The sequence below is a fragment of the Micrasema longulum genome, unplaced genomic scaffold, assembly GCF_059751315.1.
Source record: "Micrasema longulum isolate JH-2025_06_02 unplaced genomic scaffold, ASM5975131v1 h1tg001344l, whole genome shotgun sequence".
Classification (NCBI taxonomy): Eukaryota; Metazoa; Arthropoda; class Insecta; order Trichoptera; family Brachycentridae; genus Micrasema; species Micrasema longulum.
In genome coordinates, this window is record NW_028278530.1 from 62,632 (window position 1) to 86,715 (window position 24,084).

General features: G+C 33.8%; 1 protein-coding gene across 2 annotated transcripts; it reads right to left on the minus strand.

Annotated features, from left to right (window-relative positions):
- Window positions 1–549: 549 nt before the first annotated feature.
- Window positions 550–21,801, minus strand: slmb (beta-transducin repeat containing E3 ubiquitin protein ligase slmb). Of its 2 annotated transcripts, none has more exons than XM_088235219.1 (12): window positions 21,623–21,801; window positions 16,622–16,756; window positions 15,887–15,995; window positions 14,361–14,547; window positions 13,807–13,942; window positions 11,613–11,741; window positions 10,226–10,417; window positions 8,662–8,805; window positions 6,816–6,967; window positions 5,195–5,351; window positions 3,238–3,361; window positions 550–1,894 (listed from the first exon to the last, which is right to left on the minus strand). In XM_088235219.1, the coding sequence occupies exons 1-12, from the start codon at window positions 21,674–21,676 to the stop codon at window positions 1,884–1,886; spliced, it is 1,530 nt and encodes a 509-aa protein (XP_088091345.1). In that variant the 5' UTR covers window positions 21,677–21,801; the 3' UTR covers window positions 550–1,883. The 2 variants fall into 2 exon arrangements, with proteins under 2 accessions (XP_088091345.1, XP_088091346.1); XM_088235220.1 differs by having other exon boundaries at window positions 1,692–1,894; window positions 3,238–3,358.
- Between the last annotated feature and the right edge of the window lie 2,283 nt (window positions 21,802–24,084).

Consider the following 24,084-nt stretch of genomic DNA (forward strand, 5'->3'; position numbering starts at 1 on the left):
CTTTTGACATACTCAATAATTACTATGACTGCCCCCTGCATGAGATGCAACAATTAAATCCCAACACAAATTTACAGGGCTATAACTCGAAGCTGTATCGTACCCAATTCCACCTCGATACCAAGAAAAAATTCCTTTCCAGCAGGGTAGTTTCAGACTGGAATAAATTGCCAAGTCTAATTGCCCATTCCATTTTGGTCAACCAGTTCAAAAACTGTTTGGATGCTTTTTTGAAGGAAGAAGAACTTAGAAAGGACAAAAAGCAGTACACGAGATATAGGCGCATCAGCAAAAGGCTGCCTACCTATAAGGAATAATAATAATCTCATAATTAAGTAATTTTGTGATTTTTGTCAAAAACACTGCATTTTTGCTTATAATGGCAGTACAACCGTACATGGCAAACTCTGGCTTTATGATCTATGGTGGTTAACGTATGAGTTATTTCTGGTGGTCATTTGGCAAATTTATATTTATCTACTCATATATATAAAATGGTATATTATTTTGTGTCGAGCACATTAAATAGAAAATGTATACCAAAGGAAAGGCTTGAACGACCAAGAAATACACATTTCCTGTACAGTTTTTATTTGAATTGTTTTAACATATTAAAAGTCACAACCAAATAAAACAGTTTATAATTTAATTTGATTTAAAAAGTTCAATGGACATATTATATATTTACAAGTTTATTTGAATGATCGACTCAATTTCATAACTCAACAAAGGTTGATGAGCTTTACTACTGACCTGTTTCGAGGTGACCAGTAGAGTTGTGTGTATGCATTATGTAGCCTAATACGGCGATGCGTTAAGTACCCAGGGACAAGTTGAAACCTGCAACATTTTAGTTAAAACAGGCCGCCGACCACTGCAAAATCAGCAAATACTAAAAACTCGAAGAACATTTGCGTGTAGAACGACAATGAGGTCATGTGCTGAGTATACGAGTGGTTGGCAGAGGTCGGACAAGCTACAGGAATGGCAATCTTAAAAAGACCCCTGCGATGGCTCGGTCATGTGAGTCACATGGAGGATGGCCGAATACCGAAAAATATTATGTACAGGTAACTTTGTGATGCCAAAAGATTCCATGGTGGTCAGCGATTGTGACTTAAAGGTGTCTGTAAGCGTGACATGAAAACTTTTTATGTTGATGCAAATCATTGGGAAGATCTCACCAGGGATAGGGGTGTGTGGAGAGGAGCCGTAAAGGAGGGAAAAGCGCCATACAACGACCTCTGAAAGACTGCAAGGAAAGCAGCTACCTATTGGAACCCCTCCCCTCCTCAAAACCTGAAAGCTTGAGAGATGTGGCCGACTGTGTTGGCCCCGTATAGGACAATACGGTCACCGGAAAAGCTGTTTTTTATAACATCACCATCGTCTCCGAAGACGGGTGGCTGCCGTAGAGGGATGGGCCTAAGTGGAAAAATAAGATACAAAAACCTTTTCTTATCCACTTAGACATACTAATGTAGTGGCTTGTGAAGTAATTTGATCCATTTTTTAATTTCAGGATACGTAACGATACAAAATTCAGTCCCATCATTTGAAATAAACCTCTATTGCGTAGCCAATGTCATTATTTTAAACCAAATATTAGAATTTCCCGGTTTTTAACAAGACTCCGTATGTAATACAAGTTTTATTGGCAAGTAAAACTTTTCTATTTGATTAATCGTTGATTTCTTTCGTGCGTCTTGGTCGCGCCTTTCCTCGGGTATGCAGGTGGTTTACACAATGGTCCTCAGACACAAGTTGATCATGCTGCACACTTCACCCGTACATATCCCCTTTATAATATTAATTTACAATCTTTATCCTTAAATCTAATCACATTAAGTCGGCAGTCAGTCAGTTCGGGCGCGGCAGCTCGCTCAATCGAATCCTGGAAATTAAAAATAAAACATCATTATATTATGTTAAGATTAACTCTACTGCTTCCACTGTCCCTTTCACTGCGAGTATGGAGTTATTAATTGTCAAACATAGTCTGCCTAGCAAACCTTTCACTCTGATTAAATTGACTTAGTAAATTTTTTATTTTTACTTGCCAGTATTTCATAGCCTTATTACTTTAAAGATTTAATAAAAAAACCTGATATTTCCCTATTATAATGAAAACATTTATTTATTTATGTATACGCCCAATGGGCATTTTTAAGGACATATGTATACAAAGAAAATTATTATAAAAGTATAAAGACACAATGGTATATAGTAGACTTGGTGGGAGTGGAAGCGGGAGAGAGGTGTTTATAATTGAATTTGGTTCAGTGATCGTTTGAAAGAAGACAACTTGTTATCAAAGAAATCAAGACTGGTATGTTTGTTGGCAGACCTAAGAATTCTGGGCATAGAGGAATGAAAAACATAGTTAGTTCTATGGTTATCGGTATGAAAGAGAAAGTTTTTATTTATATAACATACATAAATTTCTCATTCTCTCTGTTAACCTTTTCCTTACTGTCCTAAAAACACCCGCGCGTTACGGTGCTGTGTAGTCACTACACATTAAAAAAATAAAGAGATTTAAAAAGGGAAAAATGGAAGATTTATAGGGAATGGCTTTTATTAACCATAATTTAATTCAAAGATGATAATATTTCAAATCTAACTGCTGAAAACGTGAAAAACCATTGGGTATCGCTAACGACTCGGGCAAAACATGCACCCGCGCCAACTTCCTGAGAGCTACTAAGTAGCTAGTACTGGCCTACGTGACTGAACATGTAGTGGACGTGTAACGCCAGGTGTTATTGGTATACTGTGAGTATACTTTTAATGATATTTGTAATTTATCCCCGATTTCCGATAAAATGCTTTTTTTGTGCCTTTACTATTTAATAACAAATTATTTCAGTGGATACATAAATGTGTAATGGAGGAATACTGAAAATCTAAACCCAATATTTATTATATTTATAAAGATATTATAGTTATTAGACGCAATGTGTACTAGCTACACATCACCGCGCACCGGGGAGGAAGCGTTAAAAAAGCGCCCCCTCCTACGAGTTGGTCAGTCGTTTTTATTTACAACTACTTGTCGAAGTAATTTTATAAAAAAATAAAGATATCGAACCATATCAAAGGCCAATTAATTTATTTATACAGTGCACACCACATCAGAGGTTTTTTACTGTAATACTAGTTCGAGCAATATTTCAATTAAATTAAAACTAAAAACTTAGCCGGGCGGAAGAGTTGAATAGAAAGGCGGATACTCACCAGCGGCAGATCCTTCCTCCTGCGTGCAGTTGAGGAAGTCCCACACCAGGATGGTGTCGTCGTGCGACGAGGACACTATCTGGAACTCGTCAAACTGCAGGCGGAACACACGGCCCGTATGCTCCTAGGGCGAGAGTGGGGGACAGACAAGGCGACACTATATATTCCACTTAGTCACGGACACCAGACATACTATACTCAATTATCATTTGCTCGCGACTGCATCTACGTATAAGAATCTTCACTATAACCAAACCTCGGAGAGATTCCATGCATTATGCACATAATATGGACAAAATTTCTGTACATATTGACAGTGCTTGATTCTGTTTATTAACTTTTAATTCGTCATGTTATATACTCACATTCTAAAATATAACCCGTAAAATGATTGCTAACCACAATGAGGAAGTTCAGTGCTACGGGAAATTGAATATAAAAATGTTTTCTTACAGGCGGTAAAAATTAGAGCATTTAATTGCACTGTGAAATTTCTCAAAAATGTATGAAAAAATTTATAAAAATATGTTTTCATAATATTCTGGTTCAGGGTCAACAGCTGTATAGAAAAGCCAATCGATTTGATGGGTCAATAGCACAAAAACTTATCTACAAAATCACAACTTTGTAGCAAAACCAGATTGAGTTTATTTATGCTTTATTAAGTTGGTTCATAACATTATTAACAAGCCAATTAGAGTACAACTCTACTAAATGGTCCCCTTTTTACAAAATTCAAATAAATAATGTTGAGAGAGTCCAACGAAAATTTTGATCATTCATTAATTTCATACTGCATATTCCTATAGAACAATTCAATTACATGTCTTTGTTGAATTTTTTAAATTTACCTACTCTGGAGGATCGCAGGAAAATAACTGACCTAATATTTTTATATAAAATCATTAACTCTAAATTCGATTGTTGCGAACTCCTGGATTTAATGAACATTATTTTACCAATACGTAGAACTAGACAAAATAGTCTATATTATTGTCACCCTTTTCAAACCAACTATCTTTGTCACTCACCAATACCGCGTATACACAGACTAGGAAACGAATGTACATCTCATATTGACATTTTTAACTGGAGTCTCTGTGAATTCAAATCATCTCTTTGTAAATATTTTATGATGTTCCATAGTAATGATTAACGAATTACTTGCAAAAGCTACTTATGCTAATGATCTGGTGTTCATTCATTTTATATTTTTTTATAATGAACATCCTGATAAACATTTCTTGTTATTTTTCTTTTTATACCCATGTTTTAATAGTTTTTAAATTTTAGTATATCTAACTAACTCATTGTTTTGTATATTTTATAATGTATAAGGCTCTTGTGCCGTATAATAAATAAAAAAATAAAATAAATAACATTTTACTAACTGAATAAACATTTAATAATATTACAATTTTATAACAAAATTTCAGTAATGGTCAGCATGTTTGCCTACCACTCAAGAGGTCTCAAAAGATTTACGGGGTTCTCGTTTTAAATGTCAGCTCAACTCACCGACGACGACAACTCATGACGCGTAGGGCGATGTTATTTCAAAATTAGAAACTTTAAAAAATCATAGCATAAAATCTACTGAACTTCTTCATTCTGTGTACCCACGTAAGTATTATATAAACAAACTGTTAATTACTATGAAAAATCAATTTATGAAACTAAAATACATATTTTGTGAACTCATTTTAAGAATCAGTACTGCTCGTTAAAATCTTTAATAAACCTTGTTGAATGTGTGCGTGACAGAACGTTTTCAAATAAAATATTAGTATGTTTACTTAGTTCACAAACAGGCACTATCATCACTCCCCTTTCTTTGCAAACAAAATGCGGCGTATTTTGATACACGTCGACATAGGCTTATTAAACATTCGAAAGCACCACCGTACACGGGTTAGTGACATCTTCAGGTTGGCGTTATCAGTATGTGGGTACCTACCACAAGGGTACGCAGGCAGAGCTGTGCGGCGGGCGCTCGCGGGTCCAAGGCGGCCGGCAGATCCCACACCTTGATCTTGCCGTCGTACGCGCCGCTGACTATCCGCTTCGAGTCGAACCGGATGCAGCGAACCAGCTCCTCGTGACCCTCCAATACCCTGGGGAGATGGATGACTTACAATCAAACTAGCTTCTTTATTATTCGAATAATTATTGTATATGTACTTCTGTAGACAAAATCTACCGCTTTTCTGATAAGTTGACCACAATCGATGTTAGGAAAATTTACCAGTTTCCAAACAAGCGAAACAAATCATTATACCGTTTCAGAGGCAGAAACCTCACTTCCTTTAAACTTCTTCTTGGACCAGGTGGATTTATCAACAATGTCCAAAATTAAAATTAAAAGAATTTTGAGGAGCTACCTAGAATGTGGGTGAAAGAATATAGATGTTCAAATATAGGCAGAATGGTGAATTAAACTAATTAAATGGCCACTTAAACTAGCCAATGACAGGTCATAGACCCTGTAGATGTCTAGAATTCAATATTTCCTTCTCTAAAATGTTCTCCATCTCTGTTGTAATATGTTAATGTTTTTTTATTTACAAATCTCCATTGAAGGAGTTACTGAGATATTTGCGAAAAACTTTGAAAAAAGAATTGTGAGATTTCTAATTATGCTTCACACTAACTCAATGAAGAGAATGCTGAGAAGTTTGTGGCGTCGAGTGCAATTGAAATTGGTTTTTACAAGATTTAGAGTCGGTTTTGAATTACACTATTATTTAGGTAGGTAGGTTTTCATGTATACTTGATTTTGGCACCAATAACTAATTTTACATTTTGGGTGGAGATTTCTAAGTTTGCTTTTAAACCCCGATTTCTCAAATGAGACGACTAAAAAAATGTCTAATCAATGTGAACACGAATATAAAAAGTAAAAATAAACAACTATGGCTAACATTTTGTAAAATGGCAAAATCACAGAATTACTCGAGAATTTTTTTGTTAGATTTAAAAAAAAATTACGAACATTGACTGCTGCCATTTTAATGTAAGTTGTAATTTTTTACAGACATTTATTATTTATGAATATGATGTTAAAAAAAGCTGCAGTAAAAAAAATGGTTCAAAAATCGGTCCACGATTTTTTCAATAAAAATAATCACTGTTTTATTTTCTCTTCATTTACATTTTTTTGTTAGTCCTTTGAAAAATGTAATTTAGGGGTTTCACTATATGAAGAAATACTGGTGGTAAAAAACCCAATTTTATTCAAATCTAAGTTGGAAAAAATAGCAAATTAGTTCTTAAAAAGTGCAGAGAGCATTGTGCATGGTGTACTGATATTGATAATTAATATATACTTAGTGGATATTCAGAATTAAGTTAATATTTGGAAATTCATAAATTATGTATATAGTTTGAGATTAACACGTTGATCGCCGTGTCAGCCACCCCTCAGATGAGCAGATCCTCAAAAATACCCCAAAACAAATTAAACAATTGTTTTTCAATCTAACATTAAATTAAAAACCTAAAAATGCAAAAAAAAAATTCTGACATTTTACGAAAATCCTTTTGGCGATCAATGTGTAAAATAAATAAATATTAATTACCTTAAGCACGCTCCGCACTCGATGTCCCACAACCGTATAGTGTTGTCGCTGGATCCGCTGACAACGAGGCGGTCCCGGTACTGTAAGCACGCGATGCCTCGCTTGTGCCCGTTTAGCGTGCGAACAAACTCGCACAGACTCGTGTTCCAAACCTGGAATAATATTTTTATTAAAGAAAAAAAAATTTTACTACTTATTAGTGGCAAATTTTTTTAAATAATTTATCCGCGAAAACGGTCATTACGTTGGCCACGTCCCTAATACGACACAATGCATATTAATTTTGAAATTTGTTTGTAACCATTAAAGTTTTAATAGAACATCGTCACAATTATCAAGGCCCAACATATAACATTTTTCTAGGGACATATTTTTTTATAATTTCTTTTTTAAAGTTATGTGTGAACACGTTTCTCCACAAAATCCATATTGATTTAGAAAATACAATTAATTTTTCTAAATCCATTTCATATATTTTTATCGGTATTATTCTGAAACTCTCAATTGCTGCTCCAACTGGCTCCTTCCCATTTTTAAAAGCCACTCTTATGTATGAATTTTTTTTTTATTTTTAGCTAAGATGGCAATGCATGGCCATCACTTAGGGCCGGTTGCATCAAAGTTGGTATAAATTTAGTTTAAAGTTAAATATTTAAACTTAGTTAAGGCTCAAAATCTGGTAACTGAAAAATTCCATTGCATCAACATTATTTTAGTTAAGTTAAAGTTAAGAATGTTGCCACTGTAAAGGTTCGAGTTTCACCCTAAAAATTGTTGGGATTTTTGCGCAAGCACGTACTTGTTTATTTACATGTAGCAATACACATGCCCCGCGACGCGTCTTTGGGCACAAACGTTTCAATTTCGTTCCAATTTTCAGTGTGTGCGAAAGGGCGAAGCAACACTACGCATTCGGAGAAGAAAAGAACAAATGGGACATCGTCCTTTTTGAACTAGATAAAAAATTAAAAGAGCAAAAGCTAAAACAAAATGAAGAACTTTTTACTCTAGATGATCAAGTCCTGTGTTTTGAAAAATAATTAACAATTAAAAATTCAAATAATTAATAGTTCTTCACTTTTTTGACATTCGAAATATTGCGATAAAGTCTGACTCTTCCCACAAAAGATGGTCCGTTTGTGGTTAGAACAGTTTTTTTTTCGGTTTAGAATATACTTGATGATAAATTTGTCATCGGAAGACGAAAAATCAGATAAAATTGACATTTTGTGCAACTTTTCACAGATCGATCAATGGATTTCAACACTCACGACGCTTTTTTGACAGATGGCAGATCGCATTTAACTTTAAACTTAACTTTAAACGGCCCCCTAGCGGCCGGTTAAATAAAAGTAACTTTTTTGTTAATATTTAGTTAACTTTTTTTGATGCAACGCATTTTGGCATAAAAGTAACTTTTATTTGACTTTAGCCCTGACTTTAACTTAACTTTTGTCGATGCAACCGGCCCTTAATGTGTTTAGTTCGATTCTTCTTTCTTCCCTTATTATTTTACAATTAATTCCCTATTTATTGTAAAAATTATGATTACACGTTGAATTATAACTCCTGTAATAATTACACAGTGTACGTACTTTTAAACAGTATATTGAAAGAGACCTCTGGGTGTTTAATAAATAAACATGTTTTAATTTATAACCATTTTTGTACAGAAAATACGATTGAACTTTATAGACCGTTGAAGATAACGCTGTTAACTTTTACTGTAATCGGGGCCCCGAACCCCCCTCCTGAAAATAGAATTTGTTCTCTCTTGCTTAACAGATTAAATGCTCGTGTGATTAAAGGGAAAGAATGAGTATGAGATAGCAATTAGATACAATACCTTAATAGTTCTATCGCCCGATGCGCTAACAATGTATTTTTCATCAAAGTCCACGACGTTAACCGCGGCTCGATGTCCTACCAGCACTTTCCTCAGGGTTATTTCTGTCTGCGACGTCATGTCCCATACTGCGATTGATCGGTCCTGAGAGAGAATATATTGTAACTTAGTTATAGTATAGAATTATTGGTATTTTACAATGGCATTATTATATACACTAGCAGTTGACGCATGTACATCAAATGTATGGAGTTTTAAATTTAAAAAATATTAATTTCAAATTGTATAGTTCTTAGATATGCAACATAGATCTTACTTTTAGTAAGTTTTCTTCATTTCAATATTATTTTCATTTATGTAAATACTAACTAGAAGCTGCTAACATAACCTTTTTTATTTTGATTTTAAATTATAAACTACTTTCATATATGTATGTTTTATTCCCTTATAATATTATTGTACTTGGAACAATAAAAATAGTTAATTGATAACCTTAGCACGAAATATAATATGGAAACTTCACTGGTCCATTAGAGTCGAGTCTAATTTAGTACACTATAAAAGTATTTTTCGCACATCTGTCGTTCTACGATCTTGCCCTTCTTCGGACTTTATCCGATATTTTTAAATAGGGACTCAAAATTTGGAAGGCATACTTCAGGGGTGGTATTCTGAATCGTTTCTACCCCCTAGAGAATGATTAATTTGTGAATTTTGATTTTTTGCATGCGTTTACACTTTGCTTCACATCTGACCACATTGATGGTTAAACGTCAATTTAATATGAACACGTGAAATCAAACGTGATGATTTTTACTTGGAACATTATTGCGACCTTAACATTTCCCTTACTAAGCATCCAAAAATTACACATGATCTTAACGGGGGGACCAAACGACCCCAGCGCCTACTTGTATATGTCGTCAGGAGAATAAAACGTTGGAAGTTTTTTATGACCGTGCAATAATTTATTAATGTTTTCGCGTACACATGTTTTACTCATTCGTGTATTTTATTCATTTTTGTTAGTTTGCCGAATGCTTAGTACATAAAGTGAAATTGACACTTGTATTATTTTAGTCTTTTTTTGTTTTAATATTTAAAAAAAAAAAAAAAAACTTTCAAAATTTAAAACAAAAACGGGAAAATACTTCTTTCGATTAATTTCACAATTACAAAAAATATACGACAAATAGCTTTGATAATACTTGAGGTATCGAATTAAAATCGATCTATGGGGGATTTGAATCCTCCCTTTGGTCTGGCTAGGTTAAGCATTAAAAAAGCCTAAAATACTAAACAGATTTATACATCATTTGATGTTTAATCATTAGTGTGTCCATTATGTGAAGCAAAGTTTCGTCGAATTCAAAAAATATAAATCCCCAAATTAAGCACTCTGTAGGGGTTTAACAAAACACACACTCGGACACACGTTTTATAAATTTTGAGGAACAAGTAGCGGGTAATGTGGGAGAACGTTTTCCTTATTAGGATAAGAAGGGAATCGGGTGTAGGTAGGGTAGAGTAAATATTTGATTTATTTCTTGAATATTGTAGTTACCTTACTGCAGGTAACCATAAGGCCGTTGGTAAACCTCAGGTGCAGAACCGCCTCGCAGTGGTGGATCAGCGTGTTGACCATGTCCCCTGTGATGGCATCCCACACGCGCACCGTGGCGTCGCTGGAGCCGCTGATGATCACGCGCTCGTCGTACTGCAGGCACAGCACGGAGCCCGTGTGACCGGTCAGGACCTGGGGAAGGTACAGAAAGATACGGAAGACTGTTAGATAGCGCAGTTAAATAACTACTCGGAATATTATGAGCAGCTCTCCACTCTAACTCACAAATACACTGAATTGCCAGGTATTATTACAACATCTGATTGAATTCACTATACCAGCGGCAACATACATATATACATTTAGGTATCGTCGTTTCGCGTCTAGATTACTGTACTGGAATACACGCAAATCTCCCGAAATACCAAACTGATAAACTTCAATCTGTTTTCAATGCAGCAGCGAGGCTTATTACGGGAGTAAAAAAATACTCTCACATCTCGCAACATCTTCGAGATTTGCACTGGTTAAAAAGCCCAGAGAGAATAAAATACAAGCTTTGCTGGACAGTATTCAAATCCCCTCATGGATTGGCTCCAAGATACCTATCGGACCTTTGTATTAGGGAAAATACATGTCAAAGAAAATCTACTCTTAGGTCAGCATTTGATTCAGGCAGAGGAAAACTTGTCCAAATCGACAGTCCCAGTCAGTTCAGATCCCAACTAAAATCTCACTTCTTTAGTTTATCGTACCCTCAATTTTAAATCAGAAAATATAATACGTCACATTAGCTTAGTGAGAATGTAAGTTTACATATACAATTGTAAAGCGCCCTTGCGGTGATTTTTCACAAAAATGGCACTATATAAATCAGCCAATTATTATTATTATTAAATCAATAGACGTTTGCAGTTTAAATCCTCTAGCTAGAATGTGTATAAGACTAATCCAATTGTATTATTATATAACTTTTCTGCATTCCATTTTTTGACATGTATAAATCTTCATTATTTATATTTTTCTATTATGAATTTGTATATTGTTTTGATTATTTTGTATATTGTTTAATATGTTTATAAATATGTTTGATTTATATATAGAAGAGTCCCGACTTAACATTGAATCTTACGGGACATAAAAAAAAAATAATTGTGCTCTATGATAAAATTGTGTATTTTGTGCATTAAATAAATAAATAAAAACATTTTAATTAAAACACGTTTGAAATAATGAAACCGCTTTTTCCGGAATATTTTTTGGTTTTTTTTCTTCCATTCGATTTTTATGAGTGTGCAAATGTCAAAAATGACATCATACGTTGCTGCTGGTGAAAACGAAATAGTCAAATATTTATTTTAAAAAAAATGAAAGCTAGGTCACTTACCTTTGTACATTGTAATGATTTTCTGTCCCATATTTTGATTGTATTATCTCGAAGGCCGGAAACTATTTTGTCATCGTCGTACTGTAAACAGTACACTCCTTTGGAATTCTCACTTCGGCAGTTTATCCTCTGAAATTACATCACAAACTCGTTACTCACATAAATCAATTCATTTCGGAAAGACTTCCAAGAAAACAGATTTGATAATAGACCGACATTTTTTTACAGTAAAAATAAATATTTACGTCCTCGTAATTAACCCGAGCATTTTGGGGGCCATTTAAAAGGACTCGTAAATAACTTGTTATAGAAAATGGGAATCGAGATGAGGGAAAGTAGGGTTTGAACCTCGGATCTTTGATCCGTGAGTCTGCAATACTAGCCACAGGAACACAAACCGGTGTAATGTCCCCTTTTATTTATTGGTTTCCTTTTCCGCACCTAATGGTGCAAAGGGCATAGCATATATACATCAACCACGGAGAATCTTGATCGTTTTTTGCTACACGAAGGTAAGATGATCAGTTGTACACTTCAGGTGCCAGTCAAGGGACAATGAATGCAGTTTAAAAAGCCTTTAAAATCAATATTTCACATTGAGCCCAGGTTCTCGAGGATAATAGGCGAAAACGTCTACCACTACGTAATGAGGCGGACTTCTCTCAACTCGATTTCTGCATTAGGGATTTTTACCCGAAAGCAGCTAGTTGAAAACACTTATCCGGGGATCTGGTTCTATTTAACACACAGAAATGTATTATTCTTGGCCTCGGCACAGAAAATTCTAGAGAAATGTCTAGTGTTATGTTACAACACAATTCAATCGCAAAAAAATGAAAGCTATAAACAACTTTAGCAATGTGACGAGTAATGTGTTTTGTATGTGTATGTATTTGTTACAAGAGAATTGACTCAATAAACAAGTCATAAAAAGCAATGTCAGTGTGGATGTTTGTATTCCAGTTAGAAATATGTGGGGCAGAACTTATAACAAAATGCGTTTATGGTTTGTACTTTTGTTTTCTGTTTGCAAGTCATTTGTTACATATTATCAATATCACAACTGGTATTTCCTCGTGTAAACAATAGGGTATTATCACAAACCAGGAATAACATTGAAAACTTATTAAATATACAGAGTGGATTTTTACAATTCTAATGATGTTACATCTCCATAATTTGAATACAACGCAAGATTTTTTCTTTCTGCATTTGAGATTACGATTAAATATTTTTCACCATACAAAATAGCATCAATCTCGGTCATTTGAATGAAGAAATTGTCGAGACAAAAGAGATTAAACACATTTTTTTAATACGCATATCTCAAAGAAGATAGGTATTCCTTGGAATACAGTGTGGCGAGCAACATCAACAGCCGTGAGGTTGAGAGGACCAAACTCCGCTTTGGCCCGCAACGCATAGTCCGCTGCAACGTTAGCTCGGACGAGATATTAAACTACATTTCATCTTGGCATTTCGTGTCGCCTGCCCACAGCTCTCCGCCAGTGCTCGCTATTGTAAATTCCTTCTTAATAAATAACTTCGATTGTAATCCATCTTTCTTATTTAACCTCAAATTAACTCACGCGGACCCATCCTATAAATGGTGACCCCGACGTGATTTGAACGCGCAAACTTCTGATCTGGAGTCACACGTCCTATAACACTACAAGTGTGTAGTACAGTAGTTTACATTTGTTTGGATAAGTCACTTAAAAATCATGTATACCTTAAAAAAAAAATTTTTTTTTTAAAACCACTACAATATCATAAAAAATTATTCATTTATATAGTTTTTATTGTCTCCAGTAAATTTACATATAATATATTAAGTAACTAAAGTTGTATTCAAATTAAGGCAACTCATTTATAATTTTCGGATTTAAAAACGAGCACTAATAAAACAGTTCAAAAAAATATTATAGAAATATACATATGAAAAAAATAATAGAATACTTTTTAAGTGGGGAGAGAAGTACAAAATAGTCAGTATCATATTACAATGAAAAGTTGAAGGAAAACAAAGTGTATGAAGTCAACATATCTCCTGGCTTAAAAACTTTAGCGAGTGGTTCCACTGTAGCTCTAAATCCTTATTTAGAGCGACTGCGGACAAAATAAAAACTGCAATGACGATGACCTCTGCCGTTGTGTGGAACCATAAAAAGAAATAGTGGTAATTGGTACTGACCTGCAAATTATGCCTTCCCATCCGCCAATTGTTTTCTATAGAATCTATATCCCGTATAATCTGTGGAAACAGCGCTCTGTAGAAGGAGTGTGTCGGGTGTAGAGAGCCAGGTTTGGGTTTGAATAGAAAATGTATCCTAAAAGAAACATTAAATGTATCATTTCATTTCTTCATCAAACCCTTTTTATTTTGGGCAGTCTTTTATTTTATTGTGCATTTTATTTGAAGCTTATTTTAATGAACTCGTTTAGCAAAAAAACCACATAATCTTGAGCGTTCTGAGGTGACTTTTAACTTATTTGAATAAGATCTAAATTTGTTGCAACAGAGAGGGGATTATGGAAGTCTAGGCATTTACAGTGCTTATGACCTGTGATGGCTGATTTAAGAGGCCACTTTAATTTTTACTCAACTTTTCTCAACTGAATGTATTAACATCTTGGATTTTATGTTTGACCCGAAACTGAATAAAATGAATGCTCGCTAGTCTATTCCAATTTTGATTTTAAAATTACCGTACAATCAGTGAAGATGAATGAATGTAATATGTTTACCATCCTCTTCTTTCGGCCAGCCCCCTCCAGAGGGAGTCTGTGCGGACCTTCCTCTCCACCAGCTTCTTCCACAGCATCCCCTCGGAGATGACCCTCTGCCACTCCCGGCACACGAGCTCCGCTGCACATAGCCAGCGCGCGTCCAGATATGACAGGATGCTCTCTGCTATGTGTTCGAGGCCTTTAACTGCGATAAACAATATTTGGAATTAGTTTCAATATTTTTGATTGCGGTTATATTTAATTTTTTGCAGTCTTTTTATTGTCTCCTGTATATTGAGGAAGTTCAGTGCTACGGGAAATTGGATACAAAAATCGTTTTCTTACATGTGGTAAAATTCAGAGCATTTAATTGTACAACCCAAGTACTTCGTATGAAAAAAATAATAAAATTAAACTAGAGCAGGGCTTTGACAATCTGGACAAAAAAACAGGATCTTTGAGGGTATTAGAAGCAAATTTAAAAATTTCCACCAAAAACGGAAAATTTGTTATTGCTGTTAAAATAAACTATACATAAAAACCTACCTACCTAAATAATAGCATAATTCAAAACCGTCTCTAAATCTCTCAAAAACAGATTTCGATTATACTTGACACCGCAAACTTGGCATTCTCCGTTGAGTTGGTGAAGCATAATTAGAAATCTCACAATTCTTTTTCAAAGTTTCAAAGCTCCTTCAATGGAGATTTCTTAAATAGTGAATTAAAAAATATAGGAAAGCTGCGCAATACTTTCAACCTTCCGTTGAACCTTAAAAATATTGAAAATACCCATGAATCCAAAAGAAAATTTAAAAATTATCTGAAACAATCCTTCATTGTTATTATATACCTTTTCATTTTTCCCACAAACCTTGTATTATTTGTCACTATGAGTTTTAAATTTTATTATTATGTATTGTTATTAATTATATTTTTTGATTCATTCAATGTGTCCCCCCTCCCCTCCCTCAGTGGGCCGCGGTAAAATTATGAAACGTGGACCTGTCCGCGGCGACCAAAAGGTTGGGACCACTGTCTTAGTCGACACCCCCCCCCCCCTCATCCGTCCATATTACCGCAATCACCGGATAAGCGGGGGCCCAGATAAGTGAGGTCCTACTGTACTCAACAACGTCACAAGTTCTAGTGAACAGCCGTTGAAAACAGCCAATCAATTATGTGTTTTGATATATTCCCGGTTTTTGGGAAGCCATGTTTAGCGTGTTTTCATACGTGCGGGGTTCACCTTTTAAATGTGAAGACAACTCACCGACGACGACTAGAGACGTCACGGGCGGAGTAAATTGAAAATTACAAAACTTAAGAAAATCATAGCAATGATAATACAATACCTAAAAATAAAATCACAGAACTTCCTCATCCATTCTGGAGCAGATAGCAGGTTTACACTCTAAACCAACGAAATACCTCTATCCTTGCAAGGTAACAAATAGTAGAACTCTTGTTTACATGGGAAAACCCTTCTGAACCAATGACTGTTTGATAAATTAAAATATTAGTTACAACGTACAAGTACTTACTTGGTAATAATGTAATAAAATCTCTCTGTAGCATAGGTTTGAGGTAAGTGTTGATATGGGCATGTTGGTAGTGACACATTCGTTCCAGCAATTGCTTCACAAACTCGACCTAGAAAGGAATGAACAATAATATAATAATAATCATGGTCAAGATAGTTTTGTTTTTAAAGGAATAAAAATTACAATAATCTCCCCAATGAACTAAAAACTAATATATCAGTAAATAAATTCAAAGTACATTCAAAGAAATTTTTTGAAGCTGAGAAAAAATAGCTTGCTATTTTAATTAGTATTACTGTATTATTATTTTCAAACTTCAAATTACAGTGTAAGTCACTCTCCAAGCACAACAGCTATGACATAAAAAAATTATAAAAGTCGATTGTGTAGAAAAAAAAACATGTGTCAAATATTAAACAATAAAAAAAAAAATACACCAATAACTGCACTACAAAATATTAAAATAACTTGTTTGTATGTAATAGTACCATATTCCATTGATCCTGCGTGCCGTGTATATTATAATATTTTTTTAAAAACCCATTGTGCACTGCCAGTCTAGCTTTGATTGAGAAATCGTGGCTAGTGTTGCGGACTCACGGATCAGAGGTTCAAATCCCACTCAACCCCAACTTGATTTCCATGTTCTAATTTAAAAGTTATTTACCACCCGTTGAAATATTTTAGTAAATTATAAGAACGCTAATATTTCTATTTATAAAAAAAATAAATTACCTGGTCGGCTTCATTCCACCCGGAAAAGTAGGCCAGACATGCTTCTCTCTCTGCTCTGTGAGCCTCTCTCTCTCGCTCCTGCGTACCCGAAGAGTCCTTTCTCCTATTGGAATCATATAGGACGGTCACGGGAAACTGAAAATAAAGAAAAATACTCATTAACCCTTAGTACTCCAATGTCGAGGTGTGGCTCAACATTGTATTTCTTACACCAACTCCTATGACAAGCTAGACTCTTCATTATTTGACGCAGTAATACTGTAAATGTTACTACTTTTTTTTTTCTTTACAATATAAATATATTTTTCCAGTGGACCTGTTAAGATTGACCATTAAACGAGCAAATGACAAATGTAAATGCCTTTCTCAAAGACAAAGTAAATCTCTGTTAACCCTTATTTTGACAAAAAAAATTTTTTTTTAAACGTTAGATGTTTTTTTTTTATATGGGAGTTGCTTTATTTTTTACCTTGCTTATAATATACAAGGTTTATATTTCAACAAATTGATTTTTCTGCAATTATATTACTTTAATTTAATCTAAAACTGTTGGGAACAGAAAGGATATGCTAATGTGGGCTAATTAGGAACTTCTCAGCATTTGCTTATGTGGAGAGGAAACCACTTAAAACTCTTCAGGAGAAGCCGGCCTGTTGACAGTCAACAGGCTTTCAGTTTCACTAGAAGAGTATTCGGCATTTCGTTCCCTACTTTGGTTTATTTGACCAAACATTTGATGACTGAAAAGGTTTCAAAATCCCAGTCAAAATTATTATTTTTTGTTTTAATCAAAGTTTATTATTAATCGCAATAATGCAGTTAGTAATGAAAAATATGGCAAAGCAGGTTTAACTGAATGCTGTTTTACTCGTGTATTAGTAAATGAGAAAAAATGCAACCAGTGTCCTATATGATACATTGCCAAGGGTTAAAATATTTGTAAATCTTGTTAAACTCTCTAGAAGTATTTGTCTAGAAAGATTTGGACATATTCTAAGTCTTTTATTAAGGACCTCGGAGTTATCATGGACTATAAACATACCATTAATTAACATATTGATACTATGATTAATAAGTGGCTAAAACTCTTCAGTTTTGTTAGCAGGACATCTAGTGACTTTACTAATATGTTCACAGTTAAAGCACTCTATTGCTCAGTTGTCCGTTCTCTTTTAGAATATGCCTCAACGGATATATTTTCGAACTTATATTTTGAAGTTGACAGTGTCAAAAAAAATTTAAACCCCTACCATGTTAAGAAGAAAATCACATGCGTCATTGTTCTACGATCATGACAAAACGAGATAATAATTAATTAACATTGAGAAAGTAGTCCTGCATTGGTTTGGACATGTAGAGTGAATGGACGGCGAAATAACAGCTAAAACGATTTACGATGCGAATGTTGATGGATCCAAAAAACGAGGAAAACATGGCTTGACCAAATCCAACAAATGCTGAAAGATGAACATGTTAAAAGTAGTGACAAGCGGCGCGCGTGCATGAAATGTAGCGGAAACGAGGTCTGTATGCGAAGACAGAGCGATATGGCGTTCTATCTCCTCTGACAACCCCTATGGGGAAACGACACGATGGTTTGTTGTTGATCAAAAATATTTATTTTAATTATTTTGTGACAACAGCCGATGGTTGGCATCCCCCGAGTCTGGAGTAATACTCATAAGCAGGTAGTGTTGAGCAAAAAGTGTAGAGCGCACCAGCGGAGCGGAACTAGAGAGATAGAGAGTGGGACAAGGTGAGTCATCTCCCCTCTCTGTCTGCAGACATTACAAGTAAAAGTGCCATTACGAAATGGACCCCAAAAATTCACTCTCTAGTTTGAGATTTTTGAACAAAAAAAATGTAAATTTGCTGTAACAGAGAGGGAAAACATTTTTGAGGGAATATGGAATTCAAGGTATTTACAGGGCTTATGACCAGTCACTGGCTGGTTTAAGTGGCCACATTACACACTGTGTAACATCCACATCTCCCCATCTTTTCTCATCCGAATGTATTAACATTTTTGATTTTGTTTTTTACCAGAACCTAAGTTAAACGAATGCTCGCTAGTCTATTCCAATTTTGATTTTAAATTTACCATACTCATGAAATTTAAATTTTCCGAATTTGAATTCGTTTTATGTGACAAAGACGGACGGGGGCAGTTGCGACGTAGATTTACTTTACAAAGAAGTTTTAGAATTCGGCATAAATATCCTCTTGAAACCAGAGACAAACCAGATCGCTATTTTAGTATTATTTATTATTGATAAAGGAATTACAGAAAAATAAATTGAAAATAATATTGATAACCATACAATTACAATTGAATTTGCTTATAAAGATAAAGGAAATAGCGAGATCTCTGATATAATGAGGAAACATTAGTTGACATTTTAGTTTGTGGTTTTCTCCATACATTTATTCATTTTTATAACGAGCTTCTTCTTGGACATACCGAACAAAAATATTGTCAACAGTTGAGCAAAAATTCTTCAATTGTTAAAAACATCATTTTCGAAATAAGAACCTAAGTTGTAAAATCCAAATGGGGGACTGACTTGGTACTGATGCCGCTGGGCATTGGGTTTTATTTATTTTATTTATATATTCATTTTTTTCCATTTTAAACAAAGATTGGTTTACATTTATGACACGATGTAAGTGTCTAAGTACCTAATTGGTGTTATCGCTGACATTGACAAAGTATCACACATTAGGTTGAAATTGCAAGTAAAAATCCAAGCTTTGTGAACTTAGTAACTTAACTTCTTTTGTAGTTTATGAATGACATCCTTGTTTTGGGGTTTTTATAATGTTTTTCTTTTTTTTAATGTTCTATGGTCAATGCATAATGAATATTACCAGTGGGTGATGTCGATAAGTTTGAAAAAGGAATCCCGATAAAGTACAGTGAATTTTTTTTTCAAAATTATTAATTACAGCATGATTTTTATTAAAATAAATATTTTTTAACCGACTTGCGGTAATAAAGTTTTTATAAAAACATCTCACTTCATAAATAAAAAGATATTTTTGTTTGCTATTTTTGGTAATGCAAGTTTCTTAATATATATCAGATAAATGCCAATCCTCTGCTTTTCAATTTGATAATGAATGAAGTTGCTAAATAATTATCTAACTCTCGCTTTTGGCTCTTCGCGGACGACAATAAAATTATTAAAATAATTCAAACTTTACAAGACTGTTTTTTTCTTCAATCAGACATTAACTCTTTTAAGCGATGGTGTAAAGTCAATAGATTAGAACTAAATATTGAAACATGCAAAATAATGACATTTCATAGTACAAAACAGATTTTTTTCGAGTACCTAATAGAAAACTCCAAAACTGATGTAGTTTAGTCCATCAGAGATTTAGGAGTTGTTTTGGACTTAAAACTGACATACAACGAGCATATAGAAAATACAGTAAATAAATCACTGAAATTACTTGGCTTCATTAGTAGAATATCCTGTAATTTTACTAATGTCCGCACTATCAAAATTCTTTGCTCAACTGTTCTCCCTCTTCTAGAATATGCCTCCGTGGTCTGGTCTCCATTCTATGTCAATCGCATAAATCAGTTTAACATCGCTTGCTTCAAAAAGTAGCGTGGATGCTTGGACTAGAGAGAGAAAACCATTGATATGCTGATATAGACAATGTTAAATATTTCTAGTTTACAAAAACATAGAACTAATATTGACTCCATATATATGTTCGGCTAACTAAATGGTATTATCGATGTGTCATCATTACTGGACAGATAAAATTCCATATTCTGACTCCTAGGTTGAGAAACAATGAAGTACTGTTCATCGATCAGCATAGAACAAACTTTGGCCTTAATTCTCCAATGACCCGACCCATCTTTGTCGTATTGTTAACTCGAGACAAGATCTGGTCTTTTTTTAGTTTGAGTTTACAACGTTTTAAACGAGCACTAAATAAATAGTCCAGATCTTGTCTCGGTGTCCCTTATGTTTGTCAATGTTTCTTTTTTCTATTTTAATGATTTTAACTATTCTTATATTGTAATATAATACCCTATGAATTGTATAAATGAACAATGTCCATAGAATAAATAAATAGAATAAATCGATATCACTCGCCTTTTATTACTTAATGATGAAAAAAAATACAAAAATATTGAAAAAAAAAATAAATAGTGTAGGTACGTACTTAAATAAAGATATCTTAAATAACAATTTCATAAACAATCTTATCTCTGTTTAATAAAAATAATCGGAAAAAAGCGTGACAAGATAATTTATTTTGAAAATACGGGACTATTGTTCGTTTGAAGGGTCATTTAACTTGCGGAAAAAAACAAAAGATGTTGGTTCATGTTTATGGTTGAAATTATCCATGTTGATAACGGAACCGCTTTCTTCCATTTCCTGGTCGCTTTATTACTTTTTAAAGCGAGAGAAACTCGGATAAAGGATGCCCGACATGACACCGCCAAACAAAATAAGTACACAAGGTTGATACCGTTTTCTCTTTTGTGGAGGTCGAAGAATTTCGCACGGCCCGTGGCATCTCCTGACATTTAGCTTCAGTCCGAAAGAAGCCACTAAAAAACTCTCCGAAGAATCCAAATAAGACGATTAAAGAATTATATTTTACAGCTGAAAACGTTCCCTAGTCATCGCAAGTCGTTATTTATTCATGTTTTTAGTTATATATTACGGCAAAATATGTTTATATCGCGGTAAAGTTGACATAAATCGCGGCCCCTGCATTGCGGACCGAATAATGGGGAAATCCTTATTACACGACACTCATTAATTAAACCGCGCTTGTAATTTTATTCCACTGTAATGCGCGAGCAGCCGTTTGTTTTAAAACGTACAAAATAACACGGAACGGCACAAACATTTCGATACGGGAAGAAAAGAGGCAAAATGTGTTGTTGAAAAGATGGCGGTGCAAGCTTAGCCTCTGACACTTTGACAAGCTGACTAGCGTTTAGTTGAAATAAAGACACTGTACCTGAGAATTACTGTTCACATCTTCTATAGTCTTATCACTTTCCATTTTAATCATTATCCTAAATGTATAAAACGCACTAATAACACAGAGAATTCATTTAAAACTGTTTATGTTCGAGTTCACCAGGAAAAGATCCCACAGTGACGTCAGCCAGCGGCCATTACGAAAAGACAGGAACTAGCACCGCGGTTGAAAAAAATGTAAAGCTCCGTCCATGTTCGACGATTACCAACCAACAAATTCATTAACTTAAACCAACGCACCTACCGTTCACGGCACCTACCCAGAGGTTTCATAAATTTTTATTTTTATTAGTAATCATACTAAACTCTCGTTTTGTATAGTATTTATTAAGATATAATCACGTACAATAAATAGACTTCTAGAAGTTCTTTCCGCTTGGCTAATGTAATTGTGTTGTGATTATAAAAAACATATGCACTATGAAAAATAAAGTTTTATTTATTCTACTAATAATAATAAATTGTAATTTTGTTTCCAAAAGTCTTATTTAAATATTAATAACCTGTAATGCTTACATGACAACCATTTGGTTTAACGCTGCAATTTCTACTGGCAACTGAATCATAAGATTGATCATCAACCCGACCCCCATGTAATAGTCATAATATAAGCTGCATAAAACTTACCAATGCACCGGATAATTGACGATGACGACATGATATAATATTATTAAATGTGAATATTTTTAAATGATTTTATTTGAATAGAGTTTACAAAGTCACAAAAAAGGAAAAAAAAAAACTACCATATTTACCAAGTAAATATATTTTTCTTTGAGAATTTCGCTTTTATGTTTCAATCCATTTTTAAATTTGAAGAAGCATCATACATAAAAGAAGAAGCAAAAATATTTTTTTCATTCCAATTTTTACTGCTATTAAACAGAAAAATTCAGACAATTTTTTTATTTTGTCATAACTCAAATAAATATATTTCATCAGCATTCCAATTCACTCCCTAGTTAGAGCATAAGGTGTCCACAAAGAGCCTCGAGACATTTCCGTCAGCTGCCAGATCCTGTGCATCCTCCCAAGTCATTTTCACATCCCGTAGTTCTATCATGAATTGTTGATGAACAGTCAGCAGTGGTGCATTGTAAAGTAGGCAAGCATGGTTACGGCTCTCAGGAGGCATAGAGACGATAATAATCCTCGGCACGGGATTTCCCAGTGAGGAATACATCATAAACAAATTAAGTACATTTATATATCTGAGGAGCAACATATCAAATTGTATTTTGTCCACATTTGTCTTTTTTGCGTAGCGTAGAAAAAGTATAGAGTTAAACAGAAAGATGTACTAACTTTTATTTTAGGAAATAAATGATAAATAGTTACGGAAAAAACATGTTCTGATGCAACCACTTGACAAAATACATTTTAATATGACTCGATAGGAACAAAATGAGTTTTGATTAAACCACTTTTAAGAAAATATATAATATTTTATTATCAAAAAGCTATGTTATGGTAAAAATATAGGAATAAAATATTAAAACTAATATAAAATACGGCATCTGATGATATTGCAATCATAATAATAATAAATCTTTGGGCCAAACATTAATTAATAGTAAATATCAAGCCAACAAATTTAAAAAAAAGTGTAATATATGAAATAACATGTAATTTTCCTAGTTCATATATACATAGGAAAAAGCGGGAGCAAATAAACATAGACTGAAAGAACATTTAGCTTCACATAGATTAAGTGACGATATTTCAAACTATGCATCACATTTACGTGAATCAAAACATAATTGATACAAATCAAAAGACATTCAAACAACAACGTTGACAATTCAAAAGACATTCAAATTTTACACGTAGAAAGTAAAGGTACAATGTTAAATAGATTAGAAATTTTAGAAACAAATAAAATAAAAAATAATAGCAATAGAATTTTAATAAATCAGCGGACATAATTTAAAAACTCACCCTTGTTAGCCCCCTTAGTATGACCCTGAACATTGCAATAAAACAATAAATATTTTTATAGAATAGAATCCTTCCTTACACATGCCAACACATGTTTTCAATAACTTTGTCCCGCTCTGTTTTACTGAAATATTATGAGTTGTATCTCTTTTAACTTTCTTCTTTTGAAATGCACCCACACTTAAGATAATATTTATTTAATTTTTTTTAAAAAAAACAATGACCTTCCTCATTCTGCTGTGCGAGTCTTTTTAAATCTATTTTCATGTCGTATTTTGCAACAATTGGTCAGTGATACTAGCATATGAGAAAAATCAAAATACCACCAGCCCCTTCAACGCTATTGTCTTCTAAACAGGCTGTAGGTAATAATTCATTATTTCTCTTGACTACCTACAGAAATATGCTACATAATATCTATAGAAATAAATACAAAAAACACACATTTTCCAAAGAGTTTATTTCTTAAAACAAAATCGCATTTAGTACAAAAAACACATA

Coding starts and splice junctions, on each gene's coding strand:
- slmb (XM_088235219.1), bottom strand. CDS start 21,676: ATGATTAAAATGGAAAGTGATAAGACTATAGAAGATGTGAACAGTAAT. Junction 11,742..13,806: donor TGGGAAGGCATAATTTGCAG/GTCAGTACCAAT, acceptor ATGTAATTTCAG/AGGATAAACTGCCGAAGTGA. Junction 3,362..5,194: donor TCTGCCTGCGTACCCTTGTG/GTAGGTACCCAC, acceptor CTCTCGCCCTAG/GAGCATACGGGCCGTGTGTT.